Below are 26,592 nucleotides of genomic sequence, written 5' to 3' on the forward strand. Positions count from 1 at the left end.
CAGGGTTCAAAAAAGCGCTAGATAAGTTCATGGGGGATAGGTCCATCAATGGCTATTAGCCAGGATGGGCAGGGATGGTGTCCCTAGCCTCTGTTTGACAGAAGCTGGGAATGGGCGAAAGGGGATGGATCCCTTGATGATTAACTGTTCTGTTCATTCCCTCTGGGGCACCTGGCATTGGCTGCTGTCGGAAGACAGGAAACTGGGCTAGATGGAACTTTGGTCTGACCCAGTATGGCCGTTCTTATGTTCTTAAGCTCAATAGTGAATTGGCCAGTAGTACTTACATTTGTAGCTTATAACTTGAAAAGTTAAATATGTTTTGGGGTTAAAACTAAATGCAGAATTAAAGAAAATAATTATATCTCCCAGTGTTTTAGTCTTCTCTGTTAATACCAGCAATATTGAATAACACCATTAGACTTCCAGGCACAACACTATTACTTTCACATCTTCTTTACAAAAAACATACACTAATCTACGTGAGATGAGTGCTCATGAGGTTTAGAAGGACATTCTCCACAACTCTGTGAATTTCATCTATTCCACAGGAAATTCCATTCTGTGACACTAATACACTACTGCAGGGGTAGGCAACCTATGACACGCATGCCAAAGGCAGCACGCAAGCTGATTTTCAGTGGCACTCACACTGCCCAGGTCCTGGCCACCGGTCCAGGGGGCTCTGCGTTTTAATTTAATTTTAAATGAAGCTTCTTAAACATTTTAAAAACCTTATTTACTTTACATGCAACAATAGTTTAGTTATATAGACTTATAGAAAGAGACCTTCTAAAAATGTTTAAATGTATTACTGGCACGCGAAACCTTAAATTAGAGTAAATAAACAAAGACTCGGCACACCACTTCTGAAAGGTTGCCAACCCCTGCACTACTGCATTGGTGCGCCAATAGCTGATCTCATCTCCTGATACTTGTGTCCTAAAATAAATGATGCGAGAAAGAGATTGCAGCCATTTCTGTGGCTAAAAAATTATGATAATTTAGAGTGCAAAATGCTTAATGACAGTGCAGTTCTCAGCCACTCTGCCAGGAAAGAATGCCAGAGCATGACTCAAAGGACACATTTGACCACAAAGGCATCGAACCAAATAGCCAGCCTTAAGTAACTGACTCCAAGGAGTGTCAACGGAGCTGTTTATTGATTCTGTTCCAGGTCTGTACAGGATTTTAATCCTAGCAAGATCTAACGAAAGAAATTTTATATGAAGTTTTTGTTGAAAACCTGAGAACAAATTTTAATGTGAGATTCACTTTCCTTTTAATTATTAAATTAATACAGATCTGATATTTTTATATAACTATGGGCTCCACTTCAGTTTACTTCAGGCCTCACAAATGCTGCTGATGGTGTTTAGCATGGCAAACATGATCTTGCTGCAGTAAGATGAATACATACTTCCATAAGTGGACAAGAGTGAAACTTCAATGAGGAATAAGGAACATTCTTTATACAATCATTGAAATTAGTGTTGTCGATTTAGGAATGGGGATCGTAGAATTCAAGATACAGGCAAATACTATGCAACAGAAGCTACTGCTTGCTGAAAATTAAGATGTTTGCTGCTACCTTCATTTAACAGGGATGATCCCTGTGAAGCTCTTTCATGTGTGAAGAAATACATTACTCACACTCTGTAGTTATGAGAGCATTGTAGTTCAGCCTAAAAAATTAGCAAAATTACCATACAAAGTCTGCCTGAGCTTGAGAATCAGCCTTGTTAACCTCTTTAACCTCCGTAATGCATTGGTTTTGAAGGCAAAAAACAATGTTAAGAGCATTAGCATTTGCAGCGTTTCTGCTTTGGATGCATTCTAACCTCTAAAGCTCAGGAAGAAATGTGCAGAGGACAATAGTTTATAAACTCCTGAAGTGTGATGTCATAGTAAATGATGGCCTGTCAGCATCTGCTGTGACACCCCAAGGCATGACTTAGTGAAGCCCACTGGAAAGGGCATTGGATATTCAGAGCCAGTCACCAATGGATTCTCAGATTTTTCCTTCTTTTGAAATGTAGCCCATTCCTATTCATCCGTTATCTATGTTCAAATAGTTGTAGGACTAATTGCTTGACTTTTTTTCACAGAAAACTGTTAACACGTGCATTTGTTTTATCTGATTCAGTATCAATTAGAGTAACATGCATTGGGTTTTCAATCTTCTGGCTTCCCCATGCAGAATAGAGATCAGAGATATTTAGAGTACCTGTGATTTGAGAACTATTATGATTAACAGACTACCTACAATTACTATCACATATTGAATCACATCATTAATACAGGTAGATTGTAGGCTATTTCAAATTCCTGGTTGATTAGGTACCTACTGTTTTAGATTTAATTTGTCTTTTACTATTTATACTATTATTTTTCTGTACTGAGTACTTTGATCATTCTCAACTACTTAGGATATTGGTCTGAAGCTATGTCCAGTGGCAGCAGCTGGTGGTGTCCAATATTTTTCGTTATCCAATTTTCACAGGACTCAAACTGGGTAAGTTTAGGGCTGCATTCTGATAGTTAAAGAAGAAAGCTTGAAACCTCTTATAGATTTGTCATCTCTGTGAAACAGACTCTCTTTTGACTAAGATTTACCTCTAAGGTTAGCGACATTATTCTGATCTGGTAACCTTTAATCAACTGGTTATTGACATGGGTGCTGTCTTATAGTTTAGCCCAGCTGATATACAATATTCAACTTTTTTAACACTTTGTTTTCTTTGTTCTATTCTGAGTATACTTTTTGTAGCTCTCTTGGGTCAGAAGATGTGATCCAGTGTGATCCAGCAAAGTAGATGATATTTACAATGATACAGTGAACTGATCCTGTCAAAATAGAATATTGTCCAGCATCTTTTCCGTAACACAACGGTCACTGAACTTTTCCAGAGGGCACTGTTCCAACTTCGTGGGGAAGAATAAGTAGGGACTGCCAGGAGACCCTGCATGCACATCTGTTCTGGTTTTTAACCACAGGATTCCTGATAGATTTCATAGCCATAAAGGACATTTTATGAAAACAAATTAATCATAAATATAATTTTGAAGGGTTCAGGAATGCCTGTGAGCCAACATACTTAAATACCTTACTCCGGGCTTCCCTCCCATGGAAACAAAATCTGTAAAAGAGAAAAAATACTTTGCAGTCTCCACAAGTTCACATCATGGTGTTGGCCCCACAGGCTTCCCTGACAGGAGAAGGATTGCCACCTTGAGTAAGTAGAAAAAGAATGTTCGAGAAACCTTGCAAAACATGGATTGTCCATGTATTCTGCACCCTGGCCTTCATATTCCTCTTTACCCCCAGGTCATATTTCCCACAAAAGTCATCTTGACATTAAGGTTCCTTCTGTGTCTATACAACAAACCACCTTTGCAGGGAACAGAAGGAAGTTAACGTTGGTCTGACTGAAAACCCATAGAGTTCTGGCTTTGACTTATCATCAGTACAGAGGTGTTTCCATAAACCCCCTGGGAGAAGGTATGCCATGAAACAGCCATTCCCATCCCTCTCATGAGTTTCAGGTCATTAGCACCCATTTTTGCACATCTTGCTTCTCCTTTACACCACAGACTAAAGAGGAACATATGAGAGCTAGAAATTTAAGCTAACACTTTAGAATGTAGCATCCTGAGATCTAATTATCTTGTAAGAGATGTTTTTAAATGTATCCATTCAGCTTGGGGCTTGTCCAGTAGTTTCCACATTTGTTATTTCACAGGGTTCCCTGTAAAATACTCCTATATCTGAGTGCAATGTTAATGATGTTAATTTTCTCTATATCAGTCATAAGAAAGGTGCAAGTAATGAAGTAAGAATGTCATCAGTCATATAATTTGCACAAACACAATAGTACCCAAGAGCCCTAATTTGAGAATACTAGATTGTCATAGTCAGTAAGAACAATTTGTATTTACTCTTCAAGAGACAATTGATTCACACTAATCTGGCTGCCTAATTTGTTTCACCTCTTTACTGGATCAACCTTTAACTACTCTGGAAATACCACCATAAAAATACATTGTACTGCAACAACAGTTGCAACATGTTTGTAGGCTCAGGTCAATGGTAGATAACAGAGATTTCTTAGTCATTATTTGATATACATTCTAATGAAATCTGGGCCAAATGACAGATAATCAAATACATATACCAAAAGTAACCGTTTTCCTTCTTTTTCTTCTCTTTCTTCCTCTGTCTGCTGCTTTGAGATGCATTGTTTTGTCACTTCATTTCACATCTGTGCACTAAGGCCCTGATCTTGCAAACACTTATACCTGTGCTTAACTTTAATCGGGAGCATGAGTTGTTTGTGGATGTGTGGCCTAAAAGGTTAATGATTTGTGTGAGGTATCTAGAAGACACGTTACTTCTGTACAAAGTTTTGATGTTCATCACTTAATTTTCAGAAGTCATTAGACTTATGGGACCTGTGAGAATACAGAGAAAAGACTATTTTTTCATACATATATGTATATAGAATGTAAAACATAACACAAACAAACAACCCTAGATCCTTTCTTCTGTGTTATCAACTTCTGTAAATTTTAATGACTTTGAAAATTCATTGTTGAAGATCTGTGTCTGTGTGGATACAGATGTAGAGATACATTATATTTTGCAATGTTATTAGAGTACAGCCAGATGGTGGCAGCCAATGTTGCTGAAGTAATTTAACTAATTGATAGGTTGTAAGAACATTTTAGTGGAATCTTACAGTCAAGTCAATAAAACTGTTTAAGGAGGAAGAAAAGACTGCTGAGTGCATGAGTTAATCAAGGAAATAGTGGATATGGTGTTGTGAAAGAGGATCTAGGGAGTATGTCTAATAGAAGAAAGGATTGCATCTTGTTACAAGTAAATAGAAAATGTGTTGTTTATTGGGCACTTCCTCCAAGTAACAGCTTTGCTTCCTCAGTTTTCTAGGCGATCACAGAAAAATCTCCTGCCCCTTCTACTGATTTTAAGTAAACAACATCCCAAACAAATTAATTTGAAAACTTTAGAACTTTGATCGATTTCTTTTGTTTGTTTGTTTGTTTGTTTGTTCGTTCAACAACCAAAATACCAACCACAATAAAGAAAAACAATTTGAAAGGAAGGGCCATTTTTGGGGTAGAAAAAATGCCAACAAAGGACAAAACAACAAAAATCTACAGCAGAGATGGGCTGCACAAGTTAATGTATAGCTTGCCATTCAGACATTAAAAAATGATGTTGCATAACTGGGTGTAGCTAGAAAAAGTTATTGGAGAGAGGATAGATGATCTTGTGGTTAAGGCATTGGACTGAACCTCATGTGATCTGGGTTCAGTTCCTGGCTCTGCCTTAGACATCCAGTGTGACCTTATGCAAGTCCCTTAATCTCTCCGTGCCTCAGTTTCCCATGTGTCAAATGGGGATAATCAGACTTCCCTTCTACCACCCTTTCAGTGAAATCCTGGCCTACTAAAATCAGTAGGAGTTTTCCCACTGACCTCATTATGTCCAAAATTTCACCTTTTGTCTGTTGTGTCCATTCCAATTGTAAACACTTTGGAAGAAGGGACCTTCTCCTCCTGTGTGTATGTATAATACCTAGCACAATGGTTCCCAGGTTTGAGTTAGGCTACTGTAATAAAAATAAGTAAAGAAGAGGGGCAAAAATTGTGTTTATCTTCTTAGAAAAGACACATAACAATGTATTGTTACTAATGTGGCATCATTTGTTTTATGTTTTAGTATATGCAGTGCTAATACATTATTCCATGGGTGCCATTCTTTTAATATTATCTGAGCTTTGTAACCCAATAAACAATGCTATAAATATAGTCATCAAGGAAAATAAGTTTCCGTTAAAGGTAAACTGTAAAAAAATAAAGAATGGAGCTTCTGATTAATTTCCTTTGTCAAATATTAGCCTAAATGGTAATGAAATTTGTCACTTAATCAAAGAACTGACTAAACTGCATGCAGTTACATTTTAAGAAATTAGAACACAATTTGCCTAGAAGATAAATAATTATGGTCTGATTTTATAAGAGTATTTCCAATTGTTAGAACATTGTTTAAATAGGAGCAAGTACATACCAATTAATTTTAACTTAGAAGATTATTCTTAATTCATTGTAAAGCTTTACTAGTCAGTATCGTAAAAAAAGATTTTCCTGTAAAGGCACACCAGGATTTTAATTAATTTTCTTCTAATTGTTTATTTTTTAACATATTTTCCAAATGTTTAAATTTTAAACATGAGCTTTGCTGGCCTCATATCTTATCCTCACCATCATATCTGTTGAGCAAGACAAATAAGATTAAATTCATCATATCAGCATTCAGAATTCTGCTTTCAAAAATTAATTTTTATCATCCCTCAGAAGTGTCCATTATATTATCACTTTTAAAATGACAGCAGCCTACATAGCCCAGAAGAGATTTAATACAACAAGAGAATATGTTCTTCAGTGTTACTAGCTCAATAATACTGAAACAATAGTTAATTTTACCTGTTCAGTTCAATTAATCCAGTAGGCCAACAGTCTGCATGCTGAACTGGTGCTATGGGACTGTAATTTTAAAAGCACATTTTCCATGGAGCTGTACAACTACAAAATCTAGACCTGAGAGATTTTCACATGTTTAGATAACGATGAAATACAGGCCCATAATAACTGGAGGGAAGAGGGAGCAAGAATCCTCAGAAATGGAGAAAATTCAATTAGAAAGTTTACTGTTGAGGCAATAGTTAAAGAGAAATGACTTTGGGGATATTCACATTTTCATAAACAATTTTCATTTCCACAGAAAGGAACCCCATGTCTATAATCTTGATTACAGGCCTCTCATAGGAGTAATTTGTAGCTTTTCATAGCTATAGGTGTTGTAGTTATTGAAGCTCAGGCTTTAAAAAACAGTGTGTGGGGGTTTTTTTAATTTCATTTTGTCCTAATGACTTAGCTTATACAAGGAGATCTAAAAACTTCCCTAGAGCTGTTGGCTGTATGATATTGAATAGATCTGCTGTGGTGCTGCAAATGTGCCTTTACAGATTTGGTGTCAAAAGAGTTTCATTTACAAAATACATAGTGGTGTTCAGGCTATTGACATGTGATCAATGCCATCCATGTCCAAATTCCCCTTCCTCCACACAGGATACAAATGATCTTCCGGTTACTGCCTGTGCTGATGCTCAGATCACTACTCTTGTCACATAAAAGAAAAAAGATGAGGTAGCCAGGAAAGTCTGTTGAGTCTGATGAGCTGTGCTGTAACTTGTGAAAGATGGAAACCTCAGAAGCAAGGAACTCTGTCCTGACTATCATTCTGAGGTCAGACATCCCCCTAGCTGCCACGGTGTTCATTTCAGCAATGCTACTGATTGTATCCAAACACTGAGTGGTAATCTCTCCAATGTGCAATGTGTGCCACTCTGATTAATGGGACTATCAACCTGCGAAGAATTACTTCTTTGCAGATACCTTTTAGTTCCTTGGTGCTTTTGTTGACAAGTTGTGTATCTTGTAGTAAGCCAAAGAAAACAGTTCTGTTGGGACAGTCCAATAAGAGCTACACTCTCTTTTAAACATGATACAGTATCTGAGTCAAGACATAAAATACTTCTGCCAGTACAGTGAAACCTGACTCTGGTTGGTTAATTTTGTTACATTCACTGAGGATATCAGTTGTCCACTCCAAATGTCATGATAATATCCTCATCCGATTTTCATTAAACATACATTCTTCTCATTGTTGTCAACGTATTAAATCCAAAATTGATGAAAAATAACGCAACATTGAAGTTAGACAGCATTTAAACACATATACAAATATAATCAGGGAATAAAAAATTAATACTCTCAGAGTAAACTGCCCACATTGCGTACAATGTGTCTATATGCCTATGTACGTATGTGTGCTAATGCATCTAATAATCAGAAATATCGATATAGTTGCAATATAATTAAGTTAATTTGATTTAGAAAACTTTGAGACAAATCCTCCGCTAATGTAAATCAGCACATTTTAGTATTCCCTGATTTCTTGTGTTTACATATGTAAACTTAATGTAGCATTAATAGAGTTTTTTAGATTTAATTTCCTTCTGCGGGTGCTTATTGAAAAAGAAAGGAATAAAAGAGAGATATAAACTGCCTGCACCTGTTAGTGTTTGAAACGTCCCAATTTGGACAGCTCCCATTCAAATTCAATAGAACTTGTGCTTCTATCTCAGTTAAGTGCTTTTGAAAAATCTCACCCTAAATTCACACCTCCCTGAGATGAACAAGGCTTGGAGAATAACGTTTAAAACTCATTGAAGTGAATGGGCTGGTAGAAGTGAGAAGTTCACACCTTTACTGCTACTATTTAAGAATCAGAATCATAGAAATGTAGAGCTGGAGGAGACCTTGAGAGGTCATCTAGTCCAGCCCTCCATATTGAAGCAGAGGCAAGTATACCTAGACCAGCCCTGGCAGGTGTTTGTCCAATCTGTTGTTAGAAACCTGCAATGACAGAGATTCCGTAACCTCCCTTGAAAGCCTATTCCAGTATTTAGCTATCTTTACAGTTAGAAAGTTTGTCTGGAGACAGCTTCTGATAACATAGGCCTTGTCTACACTAAGAATTCTAGGCAGTTTTCCTACTCCTAGTCTAGCATTGATGCATCTCCACCGGTATTAGCAACCAAGGAATCACTTGTGTAGGTTGGGCACAGGCTGAGCTCCACCAATGTTAGGAGAGTTACAGAATGTTTAAAAAGTAATGGGTGAAGGAAAGCAGCAACACCAGCAAGAGACTCTGAATTTGATTTTTTTTTTTTTTTGGAGGTTTGTGCTGTGTCTGTTTCAATTAGACAGATAGGACTTGCCTATGCTGTAAGTATAACCATGCGAATGCGAGGTTGTCTGTCATGGTTAGGGATGGCTGGGTTCTCACACAGTGGTTTGTTGGTAATGTGGATAAGACAACATGGTTCTGTAACCATATAGGGAACTATTATAGGCTAAGACATAATTCTGCTGGGACCTCTCTTAACCCTTTAGAGTTACAATGCCTTTGCCTTGTCTCAGTGGCCAATATATGGTTTGGAGGCTTTTTTTCCTACTTCTCTTGATGTACCGATAAGCAATAGAAGCATTAAATGTTGAAAAGGCATATTATCTTCACTTCCCAATGATTGAAACATGACCAAAGGGATTTTGTTGAAATATTACAATAAAACTCACCATTGAGTTGAGGCTAAGAATAGAAAGCTTCAGCCCACAAAAAATGTTTCTGAAGGTTCTGAGTAGGTGGAAAAAAATGGGCTTTTAATGAGCGTGTCTCGATGTGACCTTCACTGTAACTTTGGCAGTAGTGTAAGCTATAATAAAATTTACAAAGAAAATTTCACTCAGTCTTTCAGTATCATGATACTGCAACTCAGATATTTGTTTGACAGTATCCATAATGACAGTCTTTTTTCAAATTTCTAAATGGCTATTGCAGTATGCTGCACCCCAGACATTTTAGCCCAGCAATAGTAACTGGAAGCATTAGATTTTTGGTAGAAATTGTAATAATAAGGAAGGAAATATTCAGCAAAGCAGACATACATTTTTCTGAGAAGTTTCTATTTTTATCAGTAAAAATATTTTTCAGTGGAAAATGTTACACCTGATAAACATGCATCAGAAATGAGAAAGAGGATAGTAGAGTCTGAGAGCCAAACTCAGTTGCTAATGTATGTTATTGGTACCACTGTACCTGCTGTGCCAGGTTGTGAATTTGGCTCTGTGAGACTGCTTCAGTAAATGATGGTCTGAGATTAAATTATCTGAGCTGTCCGTCAACCGACTGACTTTATTGCATAGTTGATTTACCCATTGGCATGCTGATCAGTTAGATGAGTCTCCATGTATTTACTTTTCTCCCAGCAATATCACTATAAGGCAGTATTTATTCAGATGACATCACACCATCAGCTGCTTAGCTACATAGCACAATAACGGAAGAAAATGATCTTGAATGTTTATGGATCAGTGTCTTAATATATAAAGCACAAGATGGTTATTAGATGGTGTCTGCGACAGACCACCAAATCACACTAGGGAACATGATGACTGGCTCCTTATGCACCTATATATAATGTGTAGGGGGGGAAATTGTGTGATCATAAGGGATTTCAATTGGAGTAACATATGCTGGAGGTCTCATGCTGCAAGTACTAAAACGTCTTTAGAATTTCTAATTATAGATGACAATTTCCTAACTCAAAAAGTATTGCATCCAACATGGGGAAATTCTACATTAGACCTCGTCTTGACAGATAAAGAGGAACTGAACTAAAAAATAATGATAACTTGGGTACAAGCGATCATGACTTTGATCATATTTATAATGTGCACACAGAATAAAGTCCAAACCAGTGAAATATATACTTGGTACCAGGGCTTAAATTCTCAGAGATTATTTCCTGGAGCCCCACAGACCTGGGGCTCCAGGCTTCCGCTGTGGGGTGGGGGTCTCAGGGCTTTAGCTCCATGGGGGTTGAGCAGTGCCAGGGCTCAGGACTTCAGCCCAGACTGTGGGGGGAGAGGCACCAGGGCTCAGGGCTTCAGACCCACGGGGGAAGAGATGCCGAGGCTCGTGGCTTCAGCCCCATGGCAGGCGCCGGGGCTCGAGGCTTCAGTTCCGTGGTAGGCGCTGGGGCTCAGGGCTTTAACCCCGCAGCAGGCGCCAGGGCTCTTGGGGCTTTAGCCTGGCAGCAGGTGCCGGGGTTCCTGCCTTGCAGGAGATGCCAGGGCTTCTGTGGGTTTCAAAACATTCACTGGACCTCTGCTCTAGTGGGCTCTGGCTGAATTTAAGCCCTGCTTGGTGCTTTAAAAGGAACAGTTTCACAAACGTGAAAACAATTATGAGCCAAATCAGCTGGTAGGAAGAATTTAATCAGAAAAATATGAATGATAATTGGGAATTGTGTAAGAACACTTTACTAGCTGCCCAAAAAGTCAAAATCAAGGAAGAAGGGTATATTAGATTAAAAAGCCAACCCAGTTTAGTGAGGAAGTGAAGGCAGCTATAAGAAATAAAAGAAAATATTAAATGGAAAAAAGGGGACGTTGATAGCTTCTGATTTACGTTCATTACTAAGAATTATGGAAATTGATAAGGGAAACAGACAGACACAAGGAGAACTCTATGGCTGGCAGAGTTAAGGACAATAAGAAGGAATTTTTAAGTATATTAGAAACAAAAAGAATCCTGACAATGGTATCAGTCCATTACTAGATTGAAAAGGTAGAATTATCAATAATGCAAAAAAGGCAGAAGTGTTCTATAAAAAAATTTCTACTGTATTTGGGGGGGAAAGATAATGTTGTTATATCATATGGTAACCCTCTCTTTCTGTTCCACACTCAGGAGGATGTAAAACAGCAGCTACTAAAGTCTGACATTTTAAAATCAGCCGGTCTGGATAACTTGTGTCCGAGAGTTTTAAAAGAGCTGACATTTAAAAAGGGTAAATGGGATGACCTGGGTAATTATAGGCCTGTCAATCTGACTTCCATGCAAGGCAAGATGATGGAGCTGTTGATATGGGATTTGATTAATAAAGAATTAAAAGAGGGTAATATAATTAATGCCAGTCAATATGGGTTTATAGAAAAAAAGATGCTGTCAAACTATTTTGATACATTTTTTTAATGAGATCATAAATTGGGATGATACCGGTAATAGTGTTGATTTAATATACTTAGACTTCTGCAAGGCATCTGGGTACATTTTGATTAAAAAAACCTAGATAATATAAAATTGACAGGGCATACATTAAATGGATTAAAAGCTGGCTAACTGATAGGTCTCAAAATGTAATTGTAAATGGGCAATCACCATCAAATGAGTATGTTTCTAATGGGGTCCCATAGGGATCAGTTCTTGGTCCTGCACTATTTAACATTTTTAGTAATGACCTGGAAGAAAACATAAAATCATCAGTGATAAATTTGCAGATGACACAAAAATTGGGAGAGAGGTAAATACTAAAGAGAACAGGGGTCAGTTGCACAGAGCGATCTGGATCACTTGTTAAGCTGGGCGCAAGCAAACAATATGTAATTTAATATGACTAAATATAAATGTATTCATCTAGGAACAAAGATCTTTGGCCATACTTACAGGGTGGGGGACTCTATCCTAGGAAGCAGTGAGTCTGAGAAAGATTTGGAGATTGTGGTGGACAATCAGCTGAACATGAGCTCTCAATGCAATGCTATGGCCAAAAGGGCTAATACAATCCTTGGATGCATAAACAAGTGGACCTGGAGTTGAAGTATAGAGAGGTTATCTTACTGCTGTATTTGGCACTGGTGCGACAGCTGCTGGAATACTGTGTCCAGTTCTGGTCTGTACAATTCAAAAAAGATGTTGGTAAATTAGAGAGGGTTCAGAGAAGAGCTACAAGAATGATTAAAGGATTGGAAAATATGCCTTATAGTGATAGACTGAAGGAGCTCACTCTACTTAGCTGAACAAAGAGAAGGTTAAGGGGTGACTTGATCACAGTCTGTAAACACTTACATGGGGCAAAAATGCTTAATGATGGGCTCTTCAATCTAGCAGACAAAGGTATCAGATCTGATGCCTGGAAGTTGAAGCTAGACAAATTCAGACCAGCAGTAAAGCACAATTTTTTAACAGTGAAGGCAACTAACCATTGGAACAACTTACCAAGAGCTGTTACAGATTCTCTGTCACTGGCAATTTTTAAATAAATCTTGGATGTTTGTCTAAAAGATCTGCTTTAATTCAAACAGGAATGAATTCAGGGAAGTTCTATGGCCTGTTATACACAAGAGAGCTGTCTGGATGATCAGAGTGGTCCCGTCTGGCTTTGTTATGCACAAATCTGTGTGCTGAGTTAGAAGGCTAATATATGTGCCTTTGTACTTATATGGTACATTTGCGAGTTAGGAAGCTATAAGACTATACCTTTACACACCTATAGAGTTGTGATGGATGGGTTGAGGAAAGGAATTCCAGGCATATGCTATGCTATGCTACCAGAAATTTTACCAATTCAATATATGATTTTGGAAGTTATCAGTGAAGGGAAAACTCTGAAGATAAGTGTAATTTACCAAAAGTTCGTAATTGTTATACTTTTTTGGAGTTTTACAGGAATTAAAGTAGTAATGTCCTATATCCCTTTTCATTACTCTGAATCTCCTTAATAATGCAATGCTCTATGGGTTGCTTTTTTAGAATCCCACTAAACGTCAGAGACGTCGTTTACTGTACAGGAGTTTCACTGATGGATGAAGATGTATGGGAGTTCATTTGGATGAAATTCCATTCAACCACAGCGGTATCTGAGAAGAAAATATTGTTAGAAGCCTTAACTTGCAGTGATGATAGAAACTTGTTAAACAGGTGGAAGTATCTATTTATGTGTTTCTGATTCTTTGTCATTGATAACTGTTGCAGTAATGATATTGCTTCCCCATCTCAGCATTTATCTGTAAATGAGAGAGCCTGTTTTTGGAGCACAGAATCATTTTCTAGTTAGAATGTCACATGGTTTTGTATTGAGACCCTTGCAAATGCATGAATTTTTCATGATTTCACTTCTAAACCATAAATAGGGCCAGGTTCACTTAGGCAACTTTTTGATCAACATGGTCTCAGTGTAGAGTTCATAAAGATACATGCAGTCAAGAGCATTTCACATTATCTCAGCTTTCATTGAAAATATTCCACCTGCAATTATGCTTAAATATCTTCCTACTTCTAGAGAACTCACAATCCAGTTGCAGGACTGAAGGGTTTTTTTTTATTCAGAAGTATGTGTGATCTTTGGAATCTCACAAATAAAAAACAGAGCTCTCCTGGCAATTTAAATAAATCTTTTAGCAATCTCTGGTCTTTGCTGTTTCATTGTTAGATGACGAGCTTTATGGATCTTATTGGCAAAAACTAAACAGTTTTTTTTCCCCCTCGACTCACTCCTAAAGGCTTCTGAACCTGTCTCTCAATTCAGAAGTTGTCCTGGATCAAGATGCAATTGATGTCATAATCCACGTAGCTCGAAATCCACATGGCAGAGATCTTGCTTGGAAGTTTTTCAGAGAAAAATGGAAAATACTAAATGCCAGGTAAAGATAATAGTTATTTGTAGTGTCTTATTTTCTATATCTCTCTAGATATTTTAACTACCCATTTCTATATCTAATCCACTCTCTTTCTGTTCATATATAGCTCTATCTATTGATCTATCGATCTATCTAATGCAAAGATGTGTGTATAAAATATATTTTATATAGACATAAAGCTATTCATAGATGTATCTATCTATGTATATCATCTATATATTTGTCCATTACTGTATTGTCTTTTTGATTATATGTGCTGTATGTCAAATCCAACAGCCCTGTTCTTACTTAGGCCTGGTCCACACTAACCCCCCACTTCGAACTAAGGTACGCAAATTCAGCTACATTAATAACGTAGCTGAATTCGAAGTACCTTAGTCCGAACTTACCGCGGGTCCAGACGCGGCAGGCAGGCTCCCCCGTCGATGCCGCGTACTCCTCTCTCCGAGCTGGAGTACCGGTGTCGACGGCGAGCACTTCCGGGATCGATCCCAGAAGATCGATTATCTGCCGCCGAACCAGGAAGTAAGTGTAGACCACATCCTGGACAAAAAACCTCCCAGTGGGAGTTTTGCCTGAGTTAAATCTGATTGAAAAATCTGCTTTAGAACATGGGAGCAGGACAGTGGAGAGAATCTTTTTGAAATGCCCCAATTTTTATGGAATGGAGGGGTGCTGAGTACAATGGGACATCTTTCACTGTCCCTCCAACTTTATGGTAACTTTACACACAATCTTCACTCCTTTGAAGGGCCAGCCTTTTGGATGAAGGTATACCTGGCCAAGCAGGAGGGGGAGACCTTTGGAAAGCCACTCTCTGTGGTGTGCTGTGCCCCATAGCTGCAACTGTTTCCCTGTGTAATATAATTTGGACTCTTACAACATTACTCAGAATCCCCATCCATGCTCTTAAAACTCACCTGGGGGGGATTTTGATCTAGATGCAGGTAGGGAACTAATTGGAGATATTCTTGGTTCTTTTTGGATGTCTCCAAGACCAGCAGGATTTCACTGCAGATAACTGGACATAACCAGGTTAAGAGAGCCCACACCTCATGTCTGCTCCATGGACAGTCAAAACCACCATAACCACCACCATAGCGATAGGAGGATTTGTCGGAAACACCGTATTAGTGAATCTTTCTCAAAGAGTGTAGAATTTGGCCTTATGTTTGCTGTCCATGATGCTTTGGTTAGGATTTTGGGGGCTAGCAGATTTTATGGGAGTTCAGTTCAGCTAGGAAAATTGGCTTTGAGCAGAAATTTGGTTTTGGAGGTTTTAGTCCAGGAGCAAACTTTTTAAAACAAAGTCCCCCAAGCCAATTTTTTCCGAAGGGACCCACCACCATGGTATCCTTGTGCCTTACAAGCAGTAAGGAACTTAGCCTCACAATGCACCTGTGCGGTTGGGAACTTCATTATCTCCCTTTTGATGGGGAAATGACAAAGGGCCCTGTTCTTGACTCAGGGCCAGCTTTGTACTACGCCAATCTTGGGGCTACTCAATACTGTGCTGGTCCCTAAATACAAATTAGGACTTGTCTACACAAACATTGAGTTTGCGGCAAGTTGGGGCATGAATCTACCTTGTACTATCCTGGCACACTCAGACTATCCATGTGGACCTTGCTGACATGAATTAACAGTTCATTAATGCACTTTGATCTAGTCCTCTTTGAAACAGGACCAGACGAAAGCATTTAAGTGAACTGTTTAATGTATGTCAGCAGGGTGCACATGGACAGAGTGTGGCAGGCTAGGGCGGGGTAGATTCACTCGAGTAATACATAGAGCTCTTATTGCATAATCCTGATAGACTGAAATGACTCCAACATGTCATGGATATAAATTTTGTAACAGGCAATTAAAACCTTCCATGAAAGGTCGCTTAAAGCATCATAAAAAAATATGCAGTGAAACACCCAAGATCTGATACTGACTGAGGAATGTATGACAGTGATCTTAAATTTTTGTGATACCAGGACCTTTTAGAAATGTGAGTTCAGTTGCACAATCAGTTGTGCAACATTTCATTGCAGACATTTAATCAAGGCAACATACTGTCCCAAGATATCCTTTTTCACAATGTTTATTTTGTCATTACTAGATATGTCATTTTATTAAATATTTTGATCATCTCTATGGTATTTCCCATTGAATTTATTATGAAATACTTAGCAGTTTGATACAGTAATATGAGGTATCCACGGACAATTAAATAATGCTAAAACTCCATTTTCTATGACTATGCAATACTGTGTGTCATTTGGATGAAACAACAGCACCAAAATATTATTCTTTCATGACATTTTAAAGTATATTTGTCACACCCCTCAACCAATGAGCAAAATTGTCAAAAGTGCTTAAATCCTATTTTCAAAAGTGATGTAGGTATTGAGGAACCTAACCTAAGTCTCACTACAAATTAAAGGGGGTTAGGCCCGTAAATTCCCAATTCACTTTAGAAAATGGGACGCAGGATCCTTAGACAATTTTGAAAATTTTATCCAACGTCTGAAAATAGCTATCCCTACATTCCTTACTATGGGCCTGATTCCTCTCTGCCCTCTGATTTCATTTGCATCTGTCCAAAGTAGGCGAGAAATACTACTACACAAACCCAGTAGTATTATACACCCACTTTGCACAGGTGAAATAGCTAGAAAAGTCGCAAGGTAATAGAAAATCAGGCCCTGTAAATAAAGGAGCAGGAGAAGACTCCCACCATTCCTAGATGAACTGCTTCTGCGAGGCAGAAACACTTGTTTGCTGGTTCTGTAATGCCATTACTGTTTTTTGTGACAGTTTGTCAAGCTCAGTAGTTGAAAGAGGAGGTTCTTTTCCACAGTAAACAGTGCAGTAATTCACAAGGCTTAGTTTTCAAGGAAAAAATAAATTTTACTACTTGTTTACACTGTGGAAACAGTGCAGACTGCTTGAAAAATAAAATCCCTGCACTCTTTTCATGAGGTCACTTCTGTGAAGTGGACTAGTAACCTTGTCAAAAGGCCCCATCAAGAGGTGCTTCCAGTTTTCCAAACAATCAATTATGGGGCTGAGTTGCGAAGGTAACCATAGAGTGCTTTGTTTGAAAGCCTAAACATGCTTAAAAGATCATGAAGTCCATATGTCTTCCCATATGAAACATTTGCAACTGGATGTCTGTGTATGTAAGCGTGATTGAAGCTTTGGAAAAAGAGATGTGCTTGCTGAAATATCCATGAATAATTCAGTTATTGGTGAACAGGGAGTAGGAATTTTGATATCTGCAACACTGTTCCTTACACAGAAGTTCCAGGTAATAAGCAAAGGAACTTACCCCTCAAAAATAGAAACTTTTCCAACACAGCAAGTTCTTTTTCAGGGTTTTACATTTATTTAAATAGAGCTTTCATTTTTTTAAAGACTCTCTGGCTTTCACTACCTACAAGGTTAAGAGTAATTAATTTTAGTATAAGGTTGATATAAACAGAAAAGAAGCCTGTGGTTGTGCTAGAACTTTTCAATTTGAAGTATGAGTTGGTTCTCCAAATCTGTTCGGAGAAAGCAAATGTGTGAGCCCAATTCTGCCCTCAGATAAACCCATATGTGTGCACATATATGAAGTCAGATTTGGGCTCTCTATTTTTAAACACAATTATGTCCAGATGGAGGTAGGTAAATTAAGTGGTGTTTTAAGGACTAGTTCACTGTAGTTTTAATCAGATAACTGTTGCTATGTTGAATGATGCAAGTCCTGATAAAATACTGCTTGGCTACTCTTAGAATGCAACTTCACATCACAGAGATTTTAAAGAGATTCTTCCATGTGTAATGCAAAAACCCAGGAGCCATCCTTTTCCTTGGTTTATCTTTAGCCTAACGGATGTAGATTGGGTTTTTTTTAATTGGGTACACTAGAACTTTCAGACAAGCAGTGGAATGAGTGGTGTTTTAATAACCGCTTTCAAAGTAAGTGAATGTGGAATAGCACAGTTCAGTGAAGTACAGTATATTCAACAGCAATAGCAAGACGCAAATTTGGCTTCAGACACCCAGCATCCAAGGCATCATATTTTCATTGGTTGGGTACCTCTTTTGCAGGGCTATACAGGAAAGTTAATTTAGATTAAGCTGAATTGAGAATTTAAAGTGAAATAACTATTGCTGATTAACTCTATCTAGGGACACTCTTATTCTGGAATAAGAGCATCCACAGAGAGCTAATCAGGAATAATTAGTCCGCTTTAAATTCACACGCTATTTTATACCAGATTAACTTTCATCTTTAAACAAGCCTTTAAGTACTGGAAGGAGACCACCAGATTCAGCTCATTTATGTAACGACTACTAGTTATGCAAATGAGATGGGTAAGGAAAAATGGAAAAGAGAGCACAAAACTAAAAAAAAAAGTATGCTTTAAGGCTTCATCTGCAAAGGTGCCACATGCCCTTTCCCTAGACTGGCTAGTCTTCTGCCTCTTGGCTTTGCAGTCTGTATGGACCAGTAGTTAGCATTACTGAATTTTGAACTGGCTATAGTCCTTGAATGGAAATCTGTGTAATCAAATACTTTCATTCAGTTGATATACTTACATTAATTTGATATGTGTGTTTTTCTGCCCTTGAAGATATGGAGAAGCATTATTTATGAATTCCAAACTTATCAGTGGAGTCACAGAATTCCTTAATACTGAAGAAGAACTAAATGAGGTAAATATTACATGCATCTCAGTGCTTGAACTTGTTTTTGTCTTATTTTTTTTTAACCTTTTAAGTCTTGGGATCTTAACCCTTTAAGTCTTGTAGTAGCACCAAGATGAAAGCAGATGCAAAGATCATAGGGGCTGAAAAAATCTTTCTGCTCTGTGGGAACTGACAGTGGCTTAGGGAGGTTATGAGTTACTTTGGGGTTCTCTCACTCAGTATGATCAGGCACTGCAGGACTAGGAGGAGGATCCAGGCATCTAGCAACTCTTGGTGCCTAGCAGGTGACACAGACCCGTCCTGCTACTGGACAGCAAGAGGGTAATGTTCTGTAGTCTGTTAAACCAGATTGACAAGGATCCTGGGCGGGGTCTGTGGGTGGAGGGAGATAAAGCAGGCAACTCCTTCTCTGCTGCATGACAGTATTAAACTTATTCTGGTCTTAATGCTGAAGCCACCACTGTGCGTTCCTGTTCTATTGCTCTCCCTACAGTTTGTGGCTGTGGAACCAAGCATGTGACTTTAAACTGGGATTTTTAGCATTTCTGAAATATTATAGGACTATAAGCTTATATGTAAACTATTTCTCAGTTCTCTGACTTTGGGACAGATGATTATGGCTCAAATTCTGCACTAGGACTAGAACAGTACTACAGTACTAGGTGGGCTGTGCTGCTAGAGGTGCCATACATTGGTCAAGATGTTAAACACTGGCCTCTTATATCCCTTTTAGGTAGATGCTGTAGAGAAAGTTAAAAGCTCCATGTTTTGTAATAAGAGTAGCGGACAATGCCCATGTTCTGTCTCCTGTTCCTTCACCATCAATACTTCAAGTATTGAGGGGGATAGCTGTTAACCGTGGCATTCTGGCCAGATTCTACTTCAGTAATTATATACATCCTGCCTAAATTAGCCCGATCTTTGAATTGAATGTATCCTTCACCTGCCTGTCTGAGGTTGTGTGGTAGTTTTGTGGTGAGCTTAGCAGCTGCCATGTATCATCTCACATGGATTAAACGATTCGTACACAATGTAGTCATGGCTAACCAAAGGCTGGTTACAGCCTTCATGGCTATGCTGTACTCTTCTGTGCACTCCAGGTTTGAAAACTCAGAACTCAAGGAATAGCCCCAGCTGGCTTCCCCAAGGCCATCCATTTGGGAGAGATATACCAGCCTGTTGTCAATATCGAGACACTGGGCAAGGGCGTGCTGCACTCTGGGTTATCACCTCCATAACATTGGTAGGCTGCTCCATTTCCCCTGAGACAAGCTGGCCATGAAAGTATATCAGTAAAAAAGAGTGCAAATATAGGATCTGCTCCTAAAAGATGCAGAGCACCTCCTGTGAGGTGTTAAGCACCCTCTGTAATTTCTGTTAAGGCTAGTGGGAACTGAAGTTGTTGAGCACCTCAGTTGCAGGATCAGACCCGTTAGCTTTAAACAAATGCATAAAATGCTATAGTCTAAGGTCAAGTGTCAATAAATGCACGGAATTTAGCCTCACCAGGAGAGAAACTTTTGCCAACTATTAACACCCTCTCCTAAAAATCAACAATTTGACATATGAGGTTACCACCAACATGGAGCGCAGGCCACCCTACCACGTCTTTGTCTAAATCTAATATTAATCCAATGAGAATCAGTGCAATTAAAAGCAACTCAAATTCTGATGCCACATCTACTGCAACCCAAATCTGACTATCATACAAGTCAGAGCTTTTTGCTGACCAAAACCAAAGTTTTCCTGTAACAGAATCTTTTTCAGTAGTCCAAAATCTGAGAATAATTAGCAACATACGGCTCTTGGTAGGTTCTTCACATGTAGCTATGGTCAGTAACTTCTTAAATTGATCCACTCTCCTCTAAACAATCAATCTATACAGCAGTAACATAAGTAGTTCTGCAAGGCTAAGTTAAACATCCATTATAATGTTTAATTAAATCAACCCTCTTTAGAGGCAGCAGGGCTGTTTCAGTTTGACTTTTGCTTATAAAGCTGAACTGGGAGCATTTCCAACACTCCCAATTTAGTTTCTTAAGTAGGAGTAAAACTTCAAAGCAGACCAGCTGTCTGCAAAGTGTAGCAGCTGGGCTACAAGAGAGAACGAGGAGATGATATTAATGTGATCCGGCATTGACATGTCAATATCTTACAGTGCAATTTGAAGCAAGCACATCACACCTAATTGACACAGTCTGCTGTCTTATTGCATTTTGCAATAAATCTCTCTACATGATATTACATTTACTTCAGCAGTGATCGTAAAGTTTTGTCCTAAATATCTGACTTGTTTACATGCATTGAAAAGAGTTCCTCACTTCAGTTCAATTTTAAATTGTTGATTTTAAATTGTATTTCCAGCTGAAGAATTTTATAAAGAGCTACAAGGAAGGAGCTGCCTCCTCTTTCTCTCGAGCTGTGGAAACAGTGGAAGCCAATGTACGGTGGCAAATGCTTTATAAAGAAGAACTATTCCAGTGGCTAAGAAAATCCCTGATACACTAATCTCTGTTTCTAACTAACCATTTAATGGGAAGTTGTGCAAGAGGAGGTGCAATACGTGAAAATCTGAGAGCGTTTGACATTGAAATGGTGAAGACAAGATCAGAATTGCAGGGAGTTTTCTTGCACTGGGCTCTTATTAAAACTGTAAAGGAACTCTTGCAAGAAGAGGCGGTCATGAATGCTTGTGAAATCCAGTCCTCAGTGTACATGACCAAACATGATATTAAGTGGTGCATGTAAATGTTACCGTCAGTTTGAAAAAACTTCAAAGAGTATTTTGTGCATGGTTGTATGGTCCCTGCCTATATTCCAGCATGCTTACTTATAATGACCAAGTTTTGTATGTGAATTCCTGTTACATCAAAGATGGGCATTATGCAAAAGCACAAAGACTATCTATGACAATCAGTGTTGCAATGAACAGAAGTAATGGAAAAAAGGAGAGGAAAGTTTGTAGGGCTCCAAACACAGGGGCGGCATGAGATGTAAAGTCATCCTTACATGATAGATGCCAATCATTTCAGCACTCAGATTGTCTCTTAATGATTATAGGGATGCCAACTCATTTTTGAGTTGCCAGTTGTTATATATGCAGTCTCCCCATTTCCGCATTTAAATAAAGTGTACATACATTGAGAGACACCACTCACCCAGTACACTGTAATTTCATAAGCTAATTATATTCACTGCTGATCAGTGAAAAAAAACATTTTAAAGCTCTAATCGTAGATGTATACAATGTTTATGATGAGAACTTTGCATAGCTGCTTGGACAAAATCCATAAACCACCTCCTCTGAGTGATTTTATGAGGCAGTGGTATTCTGGATGTGTTACTCAATCGGTGTAGTAATTACGCAGCTGCTAATGCACAACTATCATAAATACTCATCAAACTCAAATGGATATAGGCAAAAGAGGAGAATAACCTGGATCCATGAACACAAAATTAACCAGTAAAGCTATCTTGCACATGGAAGGCCAGCCTCTGTGATGATCTAATATAAAAGACAAATAACCTAGATACTCCATGATTGTGTCAGCATTTGAGTGATATTTTCACTCAAATACGCTCTTATCATTTTTGCCAACTCTTTTTTTAACATTAAATACAGATATATATTTGTAATGGCTACTGTTAAGAAAACTCTTCTACTTCTATTTCCCTTTTCCTGTGATTCACATAAAGTATTCCAGAATTCTAAACATGAATATGGGTTTTTTTTCCTCCCAATCCTACAATTTACTGAATTTGCTAGCATTTAATTACATTCTGCACCATTGGTGGCATCTATTGGGAATGAAAACTGATGTTCTCATCTTAGGCCCAAAAATTCTCCCATGCTGTGCAGTGTGGAGAAGAGCAGAACCACAGAAAGATCACAGGAAGTGGGTTGTGGTAGTTCAGAGGTGGGGATAGACATAGTATTTCTGCTCCCGCCATTTAACTGTTTCTGGCCCTTCTGCAACATGAGAGGTCAGCTCTGTACAGCTGGGGGAATGTGGCCACCCAAAGTCGGGAACATTTTACACAGCAGTTCAACTCACAAAATGCAGCATGGTAGTAGTAACTCATCCTCAACCAGTTTTTCACAGATGGGTCACAAGTGGGCACTGTGCAAGGAACCAGCCAATATCAGCATATTGAACTGGCAGACGAGTCCTTACAGTGGTGTAAGGGGAGAAGAGACTCTCTAATATAGCCCCTTGTTCCTATGGAACTCTGTTCCTCAAGAGCTGATAGCCACATCCCCTGAGTATCCTGCTCTACTACTAACTGTACTGACATGAGTTAATGCAGCAGAACAGCGCCAGCCCAGGAGCTACAGATCTCTACCCTCTCCTTCTGTGTCTAGTGTGACCTTACAAAAGAAGAGGGAGTCCTCTGCTCCTGATAAGCCCTATACATTTTGTGTTGCAGTGTTAACGAGCTTCTGCTTTCCTCCCAGAGACATTTTCATGTCTGTAGAGTGAAATACTCTTTATGTATCTTTTACCTACCTCACAGGGATGTTGTGAGGCTTACTTAATGTTAGTCTAGCACTTCAGTATCCTCTGAGGGAAGGCACTTAAAAGTGCAAAGAGTTGTTGTTATGTGGTTGGCCAGACTCTGCCTCAACACCAGTATGTAGCTGCACTTTTAAAATTTGATGACAAAATACCATGTAGATCTGTCATATCAAAACAAAGCCAGAATATGCTTACCAGAGCCTTTGGCAAGTCCCTTCAAACCTTTGCTGGTCAAAGAGACTATAGGAAGTTAAATGCTTAAACATGAATGGGCTTGGAAATTTCAGTAAAAAGGTGTCCTTTTTTCGATGTGCACAATGATTTGAATATCTCAGATTGCATTCTGCCATCTCATTGTTCACTTGGTTGTCACTACAGTTTGAACTTGGGACATTTGGGACATATGTAGAAGTTTCTGACCTTTCCAATGATAATGGGCTAATATAAAGAGCAGCCTGACACATTACAAAGTAGTGATTTGCTTTTAGTCATGTGAATTCCAGAGTGCAGAGCAGTTTTCATTATTGCTTTTTTAGAAATAGAATTCTAATGGTTTTTAGTCTTTTCTAGTAAGTTACACTAATGCTGGGTGCAAGTGTAACATTTTAGTTGCTGTATTTAATATTTTAGTGGTATTGAGAGACTGGTCTACCACAAATATCAAGCCCTAGCTATTTGTACTGTACATACCAATTGTTGTATTGCATATAATTATTGTATTATAGTGATGTCATATTACTGCTAGAGTTAAGGTCGAGTTGGCCCTTTCCATTATAAATACCTAATGTTTATTTTTTTAATATTTTGTATTTTGCTGTTTTGCATTGAATCAGGCTTAAATTTAAATGGCTTAAATCAAATAAAACTATAGCTGTTTTCTACAGTACTCAGAAACCCTGCATTTAGGTATGTCTTCAGATTCTTTTCTTTATAAGTTCCAGACAGTGATGTATTAAAGAGCAGCTGATACCTCATGGAAAGCCTTACAAACATTCTTTTTAGGGGAAAAAAACTGTTTATCTCGTTAATTTTTCTCCTTTGTTCCCCTATCCATAACTAGAGACGGGTCTTAGCTCCAAAATTTGGATTGTGATCCAGATTTTGAACATTCTAAACGTCAATGTACGTTTTTTGTTTGTTTCATTCAAATGCAGGTTTTTTGTTTGGTCCATTGTAGCGAGGAGGAATAAACTGCAAAATTTGGAATTACATTGCAGTTTGGATTCTGAACTCCCCCAAAGCACCAAGGGTGTTTTGATATTGCAATTTAGGCCCACCCTTAACACTTGTATGAACTCAGAATCACGTTCTTTATTCTTCTTCTATAGCCAGTGTTTATCTTACTGAATAATGTAGGGGATAAATCGACAGTAGACACAAATAGGTGCAACTCCATGATAATACGATAATTTATTGTATTTGTATAATACCCTCAGGCAGAAAATCTGATGGTTCCTTGATGCCAGTAGAGTTACCCCAACTTATATCAGTAGTGAATTTGGCCCATAATAGTTGGTGGTATCATAACCATTAACATAGCTGCTAATGATGACTAGACTAGAATTATATGAATATTTTCTTCTTAAACCAAGTTTTACCCGTGTTGTTGTTGGATGTATATGAGCATTAGCTTTGCATGATTTTGATGGAGAACTATAATATTTCATTAACTAGGGCCAGGTACACCTGAAACCTTGTGATCCTTTCAGTGCAACGGTGTGAATTCTAATCCTATAATGGAAGTTGAAGGTGGATTTTGTGTAGTTTTGGGGTTGTGAGTATTTCACACAGTTCTAAGTGTCACACAGAATTATGACCTCCATTGGTGCCAATAAACTCTTTCACAACAAAGATCCCGATTCATCCAATTAACTCTTTAGTAATAAAGAATAAAGGAGAAATAACTATATACATATATATTTACTAAAGCTATTATATGCATGAGTCTACAGTCTACAGACAAGTTTCCCATAAGGTGTCAGCAGCTCTATTTATTTTTCGTAGACTATTGTAGATAGGAAGAGCAACATTTTCAAACATGGGTGCCAATATTTTAAACACCTAAATAAAAGCGGCTTTATTTTTCAGACCTGCTGATCACTAACTATTCCCATTGAAATCAAAATGTGGTGAGCAGAGCTCATCGAAAAATTCAAGATTTTCCATGAGAAAAAAGGGACACATTTTTCAGAATTGGTTTTCAACCAGCTCTAGTGGCGAATGCTCAGCATATCTCAGTATTGGCCCAGACTATTGGTCATAGCCACACATCTCACAGTGCAAGTTATGAACAAGAGGGAGTATAGGGAGTGTTCTCCTGAGCCGGTTGGACACCAGGCCATTCTCCCAGCATTAAGTTAGAGCAGCCTGAGGACGGATTTAACTTCCATCTACTGCCAATAGCCCAAAAGGCCAGTAAGTAATTGAGAATCACCAGGATGCATGGAAGCTTCAGCCAAGCTCTTTACACTGTCAGCCAGGAGGAGGTTGTCATAAGAACCCCTATGCCAGTTGCATATCACTGGGAGATCTTCTTAAACTAAAATGATGGCTGGAAGTTGACACTAGACACATTCAGATTGGAAATACACTGTCAATGTTCTAATCAACCATTGGAACAATTTGCCAGGGGTTGTGGTGGATTCCCCATCACTGGCAATTTTAAAATCAAGATTGGGTGTTTTTCTAAAAGATGTCCTATAGGAATTATTTTGGGGAGGTTCTATGGCCTGTGTTATACAGAAGGTCAGACTAGATGAACACAATGGTCCCTTCTGGCCTGGGAAGCTATGAATCTGTGATCTTCCTGGGGCTTTACATACCATATCTGCTGGTGTGCTTGCACCGCTAGGGAGAATCTGGACCATTTGTTTTAGACATCTAAGGTGGAAAACATTGACCAAAATCTTTGAAAAGGCTTAGATTTCTTTAATGTCTGTTCTTTAAAACTCATTTGAAACAGGTAACTTATTTTGAAGTTTAAAATACCTGCAAAGAGCAGTATAGTACTTCTTTTTATTTTTTTCAATTTATTTTTTTAAATGTTGAAAATTCACTATTCACTTTCAGGGGACTTTTTCTAACAAAGACCTTAGAATGTTGCCACTGCAAATGTATGGAAATAAAAGTGCATTGTAATGTCAGAGTGCAAGGAAGCTATGTCAGTGCAAGTTCATGGATCTTTTATTAGGATTGCAATATGTTGGCAAAATTGCAGTTTGTCGGTGCAAGTCTGTGTTATGCCAGTGTCAATGTGGTT

At 38.3% G+C, this 26,592-nt stretch overlaps 1 protein-coding gene across 1 annotated transcript in view; it reads left to right on the forward strand.

Annotated features, from left to right (window-relative positions):
- TRHDE (thyrotropin releasing hormone degrading enzyme) overlaps nt 1-21,324 on the forward strand; it is a 299,578-nt gene extending 278,254 nt beyond the window's left edge. The window contains exons 16-19 of the mRNA XM_024212178.2: nt 13,244-13,411; nt 13,993-14,133; nt 18,741-18,822; nt 21,181-21,324. Coding sequence (XP_024067946.2) covers nt 13,244-13,411; nt 13,993-14,133; nt 18,741-18,822; nt 21,181-21,324 — 535 coding nt within the window. The remainder of the gene's footprint in view (nt 1-13,243; nt 13,412-13,992; nt 14,134-18,740; nt 18,823-21,180) is intronic.
- Nucleotides 21,325-26,592: the final 5,268 nt, after the last annotated feature.

Source organism: Terrapene carolina, unplaced genomic scaffold, assembly GCF_002925995.2.
Source record: "Terrapene carolina triunguis isolate 2854851 unplaced genomic scaffold, T_m_triunguis-2.0 Scaffold68, whole genome shotgun sequence".
Taxonomy (NCBI): domain Eukaryota; kingdom Metazoa; phylum Chordata; order Testudines; family Emydidae; genus Terrapene; species Terrapene triunguis.